This window comes from Diabrotica virgifera, chromosome 4, assembly GCF_917563875.1.
Source record: "Diabrotica virgifera virgifera chromosome 4, PGI_DIABVI_V3a".
Classification (NCBI taxonomy): Eukaryota; Metazoa; Arthropoda; class Insecta; order Coleoptera; family Chrysomelidae; genus Diabrotica; species Diabrotica virgifera.
This window is the reverse complement of record NC_065446.1, coordinates 17,171,380-17,183,571: the sequence shown is the minus strand read 5'-3', so window position 1 is coordinate 17,183,571 and position 12,192 is coordinate 17,171,380. Positions and strand designations below refer to the sequence as shown.

The following is a 12,192-nucleotide window of genomic DNA, read 5'->3' as shown; positions in this document are numbered from 1 at the left end:
TTTTATATAAGTTGTTCAGGCAACTAATTACGTATATGTTTGAAGTTATACTTCTTTAGGCACGAGGGTAAATTTTTACATTCCCTGGCGCATGCGCACAACGACATTAGTCACTCAAACGTTATACGGGATCTGATTGGGTGTTAAAATCATCTGTCAATAATTGTTCAATATGGAGATTATAGATAAACAAAAATGTTGTGTATATTAGTTTTTCAGAGAAAAAAGCAAGTTTATAATTGTAGTGACTTTTTAAATAGTTTTTAAAAGCGACAAGTACGTAATAATTATTGTAAATGTTTCAGTATCCTAATAAAAAATTACATAGGTACCTACCTATTTGGAAAATTTAAAATGAACCTACCAAAATAGTACATGTAATGCTTTGATTTTACATACTTTGATTACCATCAAAATTTCTACCAATATTCACCTAATATATTGTTATTCCACAAAATAATCCTTTAATTTCACAAAAATCAAACTAATTTGATTAAATTCATATAAGTAATAAACAACTGTCAAAAAGTTTATGGTGTAAACATGTAAACGTTCAGTTGGTGTATATTCCCACACGACAGATACGCGAATTTGGCGCAGTCGGAAAGCGCTTTGTGGGTTCAATCCCAATGCAAGTTACTATTTTTTTTTATAAATTTTATGATTGTTAGTATATTATTATATAATTTTTTTCAGAAAATACGTATTTAGTTAAAATTTTTGGCAACAATTATTGTTCAGAAATTATTTCTTTGTGGTATTTTTCAATGTGTTTGTGTGTGTTTTATTCTTTTATTTTTTTAATTTTTGGTATTGTTTTAATAAAAATTTTTGGAAAGTAAGTATTAAAATTAGTTTAATATTTAAATTAAATATAAACAAACTGTTTAAAGTATATTGATTTCGTTGAAATCATATAATAGAAGTGTAACTTCTTACGTGCGTACAAAGTACACACATTCTTTTTTTAAAGTAGACCATAAATTACCTCACTGGTATTCCTCCATCTTTGATCCACATGGAATATCTATTTACTTTGTGTCCAACTATATTAACTAAGGTCCATTTTTCAGTTTCAAATCCATTTACTACTTCTTTTCCTAAAAATTATCGCAATTAAGTGTATTATTACTTGATACGTGTCAATGGCCATTGCAGCCGAGACACATAAATTTAAATAAAAAAAAAATTACTTGATACTATAAATAACGTTATTTATAGTATCATGTTATTTATAGTATCATGTATTACTGTATAGTCAAATTTTAGTTCATACGAAAAGGTCGTATAAAAAAACTAATAGTTTGAATATAATAAAACTATATGCGCTTCAAATGTCAAAAAGATGTTCTACGTCCGTTTGGTCAGAAAAAGGACATTAATACTTTAATCAAGATAATAATCTCTAATGCCTGGTTGCATCAACAGATCTTAAGCTCCAGCTTAGCTAAGATCAGCTTACATTTTGCTAGTGGAGCCACACAAGTGCCAAATACCGTTAATTATAGCATTATTTGCATTAGAAATATGGGACAGCTTGGTTATTAGTGCACCCTATGTAACCCACAGCTGAATCTTATGTTTGTGCGTCACACTGTTGCCATACTGTTTTCTTTATTTCTTTAATAATTTCAATCAATGTTAAATGTACCCACAAGAATAATAGAATAATTTTATAAGAACATTTACTTCTCCGTCAAATGAAAGCTTATATTCCAAGGACGGTACTAAAGGTGAGAAATTAGACCTAGGTTGTCTGTCTGTCCGTCTGTTAATTTAACTCTTCCTGTAACTTTGCGTCGATTGATATACGATTTTACTAATTTTCAGTTATATTTACTAAACTGTGGGTCATAATTGTTTAAACCGAAATGACTTCAAAATCGAAATTAAAGATTCAAACTCGACTTTTCAATACGCTTCGATTGATGTGTTACATGTATTTCTGCGACTATAATATGGCACTTCCGGTTAGAACTATTTAACCGGAAATGATATAAAAACCAAAATTCTACATTTGTTCTCATCTTGGTAAGGCACGTCGAATGATATATCGCTTATACTATTTCGGTGACCTTAAAACAGTACTTACGGTTGCAAATCTAAAACCGGAAGTCCGATGTCAAATTTCTCATCTTTTGTCATTCTACCTGGTATAGTAACGGAGGAGTTATATTGGCGGTCGGACGGACAGACAGCTTAGGTCAAATTTCTCACCTTTAGTATCAAGCTCGGTTTATAAGCTTTCATTTGACACCTCATTTGTCATTCTACCTGGTATAATGACGGAGGAGTTGAGTTTACAAACAGACAGACAAGACGGACGGATGGACAGACGGACGTGGATAATTCAAAGTTTTCACATTTTTTTCAAAATTGGTGAAAACAACAACATAATAAACTTTACTTAATTGGTGTTTCAATACAACTTATTTTTTACACATTACACAATATTACACGGTTTCTAGCAAGTTAAACTTCACAATGATTTAAAATAATCAAGTAAAAACCTATCTATACATAACATATTAGAACATACCTAAAATACACAAATGATACATTTCATACACAAACATAATACATATCAAAAAATTGTAATGTGATAGTATGAAAAAATAGAGGATACGGCAACGGTGTTACATGTCATGCTCGGATCCAATGCCAAAATCTACAGACATAATTAGGGTGCACTAATATCCAAGCTGTCCGAAATATGTCACATAATGCGATAGTTAACGGCATTAGACGCCAGTGTGGCCTCAGCATAAGGATTTACATTTATATTTAAGCTTAAGGTACCTATTTATATTTAAGGCTTAATATCTGTTGGTGCAACCAAGCACAAATGTTCCTTAACTGGACATATATATTAATGATACACAGTTTGGGTTTCGCAAAGACCTAGGAATGCGTGAAGCTGCTCTTTTTTCCCTTAATATACTAATACAAAGGTGCCTGGAAGTCAATCAAGATATATATGCGTGTTTTATTGACTATAATAAATATTGCATCCGATAAAGTACGACATGATTAATTAATTAATGTCCTGAAATCAAAGAAGATAGACTACAATGACATCAGGATCATAGCCATACCGAATCTATAATGTTCATATCAAACCCTTCTTTCAGTGCGGCAACGATAAAATGTTGAAAGATATTAACCTAGAATGACAATTGTAATTTTACCCCTTGACATTGTGAAAGTATGCAACTATCCATCAACAATTACATAATTTTCTGAGTTTTATGTATAATAATGACGACACAGAGAATTCGACAAACTACGATGCACTGAAAGAAGGGTTTGATATGAACTTTACTATAATTAAGCAGCGAGCAAAAGTACGTGTTAACGAACAGCTGTCAGAGGAAATTGAAATTAGACGAGGGGTGAGACAGTGATGCGTATTTTCGCCAATTCTTTTTAATGCCTACCCGGAAGAGATCCTTAAAGGCGAAATAGCTGGAATAAAGTCGAAAATATTGAAGATCTTCAGAGACTGGTCAACAGAATAGCGATGTATGGTCAAGAATACGGTCTAACAATGAACATCAAGAAGATAAAATGTATAAGAATATCTAAAACTCAAGGAAATAACGAGAATCTCCTCATAAAGGGAACTAATGTCGAACAAGTAGACCAATATGCATATATTGGAACAATGATCAACTCCACAAATGATTACTTCCAGGAGGTTAAAATTAGAATAGAAAAGGCTAGAGTAAATTTTAACAAAATGAGAAGAGTGCTCAGCAGCAGAGATTTGAAGTTAGAGCTAAGAGTTAGGATGGCTAGATGCTACGTTTCCCAACTTTGTTTCATGGAATGGAAGCTTGGACCTTGAAATCGGCATCAGTGAAAAAACTGGAATCATTCCAGTCGTGGGTGTATAGAAGAATTCTAAAAAGGTTATGGACATAACACGTCGCAAACAAATATATTCTGAGAAAGATGAAAAGAAATGGAAGTCTTAAATACAATCAAAACCAGAAAATTGGAATATCTGGGACATATTACACGTGAAGAGAGATACGACTTGCTCCAACTCATTATGCAGGGAAAGATCCAAGGAAAAAGAAGCATAGGCATAGGGAGATGCAGAATATCATGGCTGCGCAACCTGATTGAATGGTACGGATGTACATCAAATGAACAAGAGCAGCCATCTCAAAAGTCCGAATAGCTATAATGATTGCCGACCTTCGTCGCGGAGATGACACTTGAAAATGAAGAAATGTTCCTTAAAAAATGAATCAGGCGGTAAATTTGCATAGGAGTTTACATAATATGTAAAGGGTGATTCAGTGAAACTGTACGATTTGACAACGCTGCTGATGATAAAGTAGAGGAGCCGCGGGCTTGCAACGTAAACGTTGTGAATCTAGAGAGTGGGAAGTTTAGTTATCATGGAGGCGTGATCTTATGAACAACGCGCATTTGCTGTGAAAGCTTATTACAAAAATGGTGAAAGTGTTGTGCGAGTACAACGAGCATTTAGTTTACACTACCATTTGCCGCCCCGTTCACAAGACCAAGTTACAAGACTTGGATTAGGAACTTTGAAAGTAGTTGTTCAACATCACAAAAAGAGCTGGCAGTATCACAACTGCTCGCACACCACAGAATATTGAAGCGGTGCTAAATTCATTACACGCGAGTGCTCGAAGATCCCTGCGACGATTCAAATGTAATGAATTTGGCACCGCTTCCATATTTCCTGTGGTGTGCGAGCAGTTATGACACTGCCACTATTTTCTGTGATATTGAACCACTACTTTCAAAGTTTCTAAACCAAGTCTTAATAGCCACGTTACACGGAACTGCAACGCGGTGCAGCAAATGATAGTGTAAACGAAATGCTCGTTGTACACGCTCAAACTTTCACCATGTTTGTAATAAGCTTTCACAGCAAACGCGCGTTGTTCACAAGACCACGCCTCCATGATAACTATACTCCCCACTCTCTAGTCTAGATTCACAACGTTTACGTCGCAAGCCCGCGGCTCCTCTATTTTATCGTCAGCAGCGTTGTCAAATCGTACCGTTTCACTGAATCACCTTGTATGTATTATATACTTACCATCAGATTTAAATCCAGTCAAATCTGGTAAAATGGCTTGCGGAGTAATGCTAATTTCTTCCGTGCCATTAACCATAAGGCAACTTCTAACATTTTCTTCAGTTTCTGTTGTAACTGGAGTAACTTTTAAACTTACACCATAACCTGGTGTGCCCAGTTGATATGTCTTGACCATATCTCCATAATAATCGATTCGCGATCGTTTTGATGGTTCATCATACCTGAAATTAAAATTTTCCTTAGTTTTTAAAATACACTATTTATATGAATATAAAGAACAACTGAGTGTATTTGGTAGAAATCAAAGTGTAATTTTTGATTTTTTTTATTATCTCCCTTTACTGACAATCAGATATAAAACAAACATCTATAAGTCAACTTGTTGGTCTTACATTAAATTAATTAATGTAAATATGGTGCCGTGGTGAGGTAAACATCCAGAGATGTTTCCTCAGAAAATTGAAAAGAGCGTAAAAACATTTTTTAAGAAATATTTTGAACTTTTTAGTTATGTTAATTAACAATTAATAAATGCAAAACGTATCTTCACATGTACCTATATGCGACAGATTCGTGCAAATATTATAAGAATTGTGCATTTAATGATAGAAGCATATAATTTGGGCCACATAAACTACACATATAAAGGTTCAAATTTAGAAATGAGGCCATCTCAGATTTTACCTTTTACAAAAATGGCGGGCATTCAAAATGGCGACGATACATATGTGACTAATAGCACGATAACTTTTAAACGAAAAGTCCGACTTCAACCAAATATGGTATATGGGTTCTTTTTTGATGTGTAAGATCGAGCTCCTGAACCGGAAGTATCGGTTTACCAAAAGTTTAGTTTTTCCTGATTTTTTATGTAAAAATATGTTGTTTTTTTTTTAATTTTTTTACCCTTTTCAAAAAGGTAATACCGCCATTGACAAGAGCGTAAAAATATTTTTTAGGAAATATTTTGAACTTTTTAGTTATGTCAATTACCATGTAATAAATGCATAACTACTTATCTTCACATGTATCTATATGCGGCTTCTTCTTCTTTGAGTGCCTCTCCTATCGGAGATTGGATATCATTAGGGCGATTCTAATTTTAATATTCTAATATAATATTCGAATAATTCTATATGCGGCAGATTCGTGCAAATATTATAAGAATTATTGTGCATTTAATGGTAGAAGCATATAATTTGGACGACATATACTACAGATACAAAGGTTCAAATTTAGATATGACGCCATCTCAGATTTTGCCTTTTACAAAAAAGGGGGGCATTCAAAATGGCGACTATACAAATGTGACTAATAGCACGATAACTTTTGAACGAAAAGTCCGATTTCAACCAAATTTGGTATATAGGTTATTTTTTTGATATATAAGATCGAGCTCTTAAACCGAAAGAATCGGTTTACCAGAAGTTGTGTTTTTCCTAATATTTTCGTAAAAATATGTTGTTTATTTTTTCAATTCTTTCACCCTGTATATATTAATTTTTCAAAAAGGTAATACCGGCGTTGAAAAGAGCGTAAAAATATTTTTTAGGAAATATTTTGAACCCTTTAGTTATATTAATTACCATTTAATAAATCCATAACGTATCTTCACATATAGGTACATATGTGCGTCACATTCGTGCAAATAATAATATAAGAATTATTGTGCATTTAATGGTAGAAGCATATAATTTGGACCACACATACTACACATACAAAGATTCAAATTTAGATATGAGGCCATCTCAGATTTTGTCTTTTACAAAAATGGCGGGCATTCAAAATGAATCTGCCGCCCATAGGTGCATGTGAACATACGTTATGCATTTATTAAATGGTAATTAACATAACTAAAAAGTTCAAAATATTTCCTAAAAAAAATTTTACACTCTTTTCAATGGCGGTATTATCTTTTTGAAAAATTTATATATACAGAGTGAAAGAATTGAAAAAGAAAACATATTTTTACATAAAAAAACATTAAAAACACAATTTCTGATAAACCGATTCTTCCGGTTCAAGTCATCGATCTTATTCATCAAAAAAAGAACATATATACCAAATTTGGTTGAAATCTGACGTCTCGTTCAAAAGTTATCGTGCTATTTAGTCACATATGCATAGTCGCCATTTTGAATGCCCGCCATTTTTGTAAAAGGAACAAAAACTGAGATGGCCTCATATCTAAATTTGAACCTTTATCTGTGTAGTATATGTGGTCCAAATTATATGCTTCTACACAATTTAAATGCACAATAATTCTTATAATATTTGCACGAATCTGCCGCACATAGGTACATGTGAAGATACGTTATGCATTTATTAAATGGTAATTAACATAACTAAAAAAGTTAAAAAAATTTTCCTAAAAAATAGTTTCACGCTCTTTTCAATGGCTGTATTAACTTTTTGAAAAATTAATACATGCAGGGTGAAAGAATTGAAAAAAAAAACACATAAAAACCAGGAAAACACAACTTCTATTAAACCGATTCTTCCGGTTTAAGACCTCGATCTTGTACATAAAAAAAAAGGAACCTATATACCAAATTTGATTGAAATCTGACGTCTCGTTCAAAAGTTATCGTGCTATTAGTCACATATGTATAGTCGCCATTTTGAATGCCCGCCATTTTTGTAAAAGGCGAAATCTGAGATGGCCTCATATCTAAATTTGAACCTTTATATGTGTAGTATATGTGGTCCAAATTATATACTTCTATTATGCACAATTGTTTCACATATCGGCTTACATTAGTTGCGCATGTTCAGCTCAAGATGTGAGGTAGCTGAACCTCAGTACGTGTCCAACTCATGTGAGGGTCAAATGGTGCCCGGTGCTTAATCATGAATTATTTATAACATCCATGTTATTGATCTTTTATGCATAGCAATTGATGAAATAAGGGAATGTTTTAATAGAGGAAGTAGAAAAAGAATATCCGTAATTGTATTAGCAGTATAAATAAATGAAGTTAACCTAATAATTATAAAATAATTTATGTCACAATAGAACAAAAAATGCGGTTTATTATTAATTTTGTATTGATTATATATTTATGCAGATAATTATTTATAAATAATGTAAATAATAACTAAATTTCAGTAAACACATTAAACGACTTAATATAATCCAAGATGCAGATAACGAGTTCAAAAGTTCAACCTTAATCTTGACTGTTCCTGTGATCAATATGTATGAAAAATTATAAAATTTAGCTAAATGGAATTGTTTGTGAAACTAGAATTATCTCGAATAAATTTTTTATTAGGGGAACCAAATGAGTAGCTGCTGGGTATTTCCAATGTGTATTTATTATTAAAGATAAACAAATGGAAAACAAAATAGTATAAACTAAAATAAAATAAGTAAAGGTATAGCTAAATTAGAATACGAAAATGGAGGGCAATTTTAAATATAGTTCATCCAACACCAAAATACTACAGACATTCCAGTCAAAAACTATTCGTATCTTAGCTAAAGCCCCATGGTATGTGTCAAACCAAACCCTTCATGCAAACCTCAACATCCCCTTCATCAATGATGTGATTGCTGACCACTCCAGAAGATACATGAATCGCAGCACAGACCACCCAAACCATCTCATAGACGAATTATTCAACCCCCCACTGGTTGACAGACGTCTGAAAAGACTTTGGCCAGAAGACCTAGCTGGTAGGTAAATTCTAGAGAGTCGTCAATGGATGACACCTGCCACAAGCCAAGAACATACATCATATTTACTTATTACTGTATTGAAGTAGATTGTAAATTAGCAATAAATAAATAAATAAATAAATAAAAAATTAAATATAATATATTAGTATGGTGGAGCCAAAATAGATTAGTGGGTAAAATTAACTTAAAAAAAGGATCACTACTGAAGTAACTCAACCATTTTCCATTTTGTGACATCAATGTGACTGAAATGACAAAAAACGATAAAATTAATGACTATATTAGTTAAGTCTAGAGGTGGTGCCAATTGATGCCAAAATGGAAGAGCACCTAATAAGATACCGCACACAGTGGTATTTTACATTAAAAGCTGGCCAAAAATCGAAATTTATTAAAATGCTAAGCATTTCGAAACTAGCATTTTGATCAAATATGCATATTAGTTAAATTGTAACTCAGAGAATTACGGCGAAATTAGATCTAGGATAGAGCAGGCCAGGTCCTCTTTTAGAAGGATGTCCAAGGTATTATATAACATATAACAGAGACCTAACATTGGCATTGAGGATCCGCCTATTTTGCTGCTACGTCTTCTCGGTCTTACTTTATGGTGTCGAGTCTTGTGATTAAAATTGATCTAAATCGTCTTGAGGTTTCGAAATGTGGCGCTATAGAAGAATTTTAAAAGTTTCTTGGCCGGAAAATATTCGTAACTCCACGATACTAATGTTGTCCTGAAGCTATTTTCTTGTGGCATTTTTGCAATTAACTAGTTTTGATGGGAAATAAGCCACAATTTTACTAAAAAAAATATTTTATTAACTTTTCGACTCCCAAATCGGGTGTAGTTGTCAAAATACAAAAAATATTAATGAATTAAACAAAAATGTTGTTATTAATTATTTATATGGGAAATAAGCCATTTTTTTATTTTATTTTTATTTTATTTTTTCTCATTTTAATTGTGGCTTATTTCCCATATAAATAATTAATCATAAAAATGCCACAAGGAAATAGCTTCAGAACAACATTAAAAATGTTGTTGTTTAGTAAAAAAATTCTTCTAATAATTTATTTAATCTGACTCATTTACATCGGCAATTCAGACATATATTATACATTTTAAAGTAGAAGACTTTAAAATGATATTGCCAATATTTATGAGTTGCGTTCCTGGGACGACTTTATTGAAAGATAGTTCATTCGATTACATGAAATCAGTCCCAACTCAAGAATATCCGTCACAAAAAAAAATCATAACATGTAATCTGTCTTTAAAAAGACAACCACATGCAATGGTGACAGTAACATTCTCGCGCTAGAGATTCCATAGTAAATCACGAAAGAAAACCAGGAAACAACTTCTTGATTATATCCTGACATCGTAAGTATTATGTCTTACTTTAGTTTACTCTCAAAACTAATACTAAATTCTGACCTTAATATGTACATATGTTATTTTAAATTATAAATAATATTAATAATACATAGATATATAAACAATACTAAAATATGTACTAACTCGATATGTTATTGACTTACTAATCCTGGTATTTTCTTTCTATTGACTTCCTCTTTTAGTATTGGTAACCACATCCTACTGCATTCTACCGAGGAATTTGCGACACAATTGGTTTCAGACAGCATAATTAAAGCCGCTTCTTTGATTTTTCTTTTTTTACTATCTGTTTCTTTCAGGACTATACTTCTTGTATAATATGTATTATTAATATTATTTATGATTTAAAATAACATATGTACAGGGTTATTCACTATATTTTGACCCCGCTGTAAACTGCTTTATTTACAGAATTAGAAAAAAATGTAAAATACAAAAGTTATTTGATTTTTAAATTATGATTTTTTGACATATATATCGTACTAGTGACGTCATCCATTTGGGCGTGATGACGTAATCGACTATTTTTTTAAATGGGAATAGGGGTCGAGTGATAGCTCATTTGAAAGGTTATTTAATTCCCTATTCAGTAATATAAAACATGATTACTTATACAGGGTGTACCAAAAAATTTTTTTGAATTAAATTAATTGTCACAAAAAGAAGAATGTATGTAATTTATTTAATTTAAAATACATTTTACTGCTGTTAGAAAATAGAAATAAAAGTTTATTGCACAAATAAACATTGATTTTTGCTTAAATTCAATGTTCAAACTGCCAAGAGGCAGATGGGTGATGGGTGGCAGCTTGAACACTGAATTTAAGAGAAAAGTAATGTTTATTTGTTCAATAAACATTTGTTTCTATTTTCTGACAGAAGTAGAATGTATTTTGAATTAAATAAATTACATACATTCTTATTTTTGTGTCAATTAATTTAATTTAAAAAAATTTTTTTGGACACCCTATATAATTAATCATGTTAATGTTTATATTACTGAATAGGGAATTAAATAACCTTTCAACTGAGCTAGCACTTGACCCCTATTTCTATTTAAAAAAAATAGTTGATTACGTCATCACGCCCAAATGGATGAAAAAATCATAATTTAAAAATAGAATAACTTTTGTATTTTACATTTTTTTCTAATACTGTAAATAAAGCAGTTTACAGGGGGGTAAAAATATAGTGAATAACCCTGTCCATATTAAGGTCAGAATGTGGTATTAGTTTTGAGAGTAAATTAAAGTAAGACCTAATACTTACGATGTCAGGATAGTATCACGAGGTTTTTTCCTGGTTTTCCCTTGTGATTTACTATGGAATCTCTAGCGCGAGAATTTTACTGTCACCATTGCATGTGGTTGTCTTTTTAAAGACAGATGACACGTTATGATTTTTTTGTGACGGATATTCTTGAGTTGGGGTTGATTTTATGTAATCCAATGAACTATCTTTGAATAAAGTCATCCCAGGAATGCTACTCATAAATATTGGCAATATCATTTTAAAGTCTTCTACTTTAAAATTTATAATATATGTCTGAATTTCCGATGTAAATGAGTCAGATTAAATAAATTATTAGAAGAATTTTTTTAATTATTTTTTTTTTTTCTCTGATTCTGGCTTTGGTTTAGAACTAGAACCTTTAGCCACGTAATTGTATAACTTATCACTAAGTCATGGGAGTAATGTGTAGTGTGTGTGTTGAGTAAGTGTCTTGTTACTTTGCAAAGTCGACGTCATTGTCTTTGCAAAGAGACGCTAATTGTTTCCGAACGTCTGCGGTCCCTCTTTTTTTTTAATTCATTAATATTTTTTGTATTTTGACAATGACACCCGATTTAGGCGTCGAAACGTTAATAATATCATTTTTTTAGTAAAATTGTGGCTTATTTCCCATCAAAACTAGTTAATTCCACGATACTAGAGTGTCTCAACAAGACTACTGAGATTATAAAAATCATCAAGAAGAGAAAGCTGGAATATTTCGGATATATAATGAGAGGTCCCAAATATAAGTGC

The 12,192-nt window shown here is 31.7% G+C and overlaps 1 protein-coding gene across 1 annotated transcript in view; it reads right to left on the bottom strand.

The window, feature by feature from the left end:
- The window catches only part of LOC114333011 (digestive cysteine proteinase 2), a 47,285-nt gene that overhangs the window by 33,199 nt on the left and 1,894 nt on the right, over positions 1-12,192 (bottom strand). The window contains exons 3-4 of the mRNA XM_050649036.1: positions 5,084-5,304; positions 989-1,100 (exon numbers count right to left, since the gene is read on the bottom strand). Coding sequence (XP_050504993.1) covers positions 989-1,100; positions 5,084-5,304 — 333 coding nt within the window. The remainder of the gene's footprint in view (positions 1-988; positions 1,101-5,083; positions 5,305-12,192) is intronic.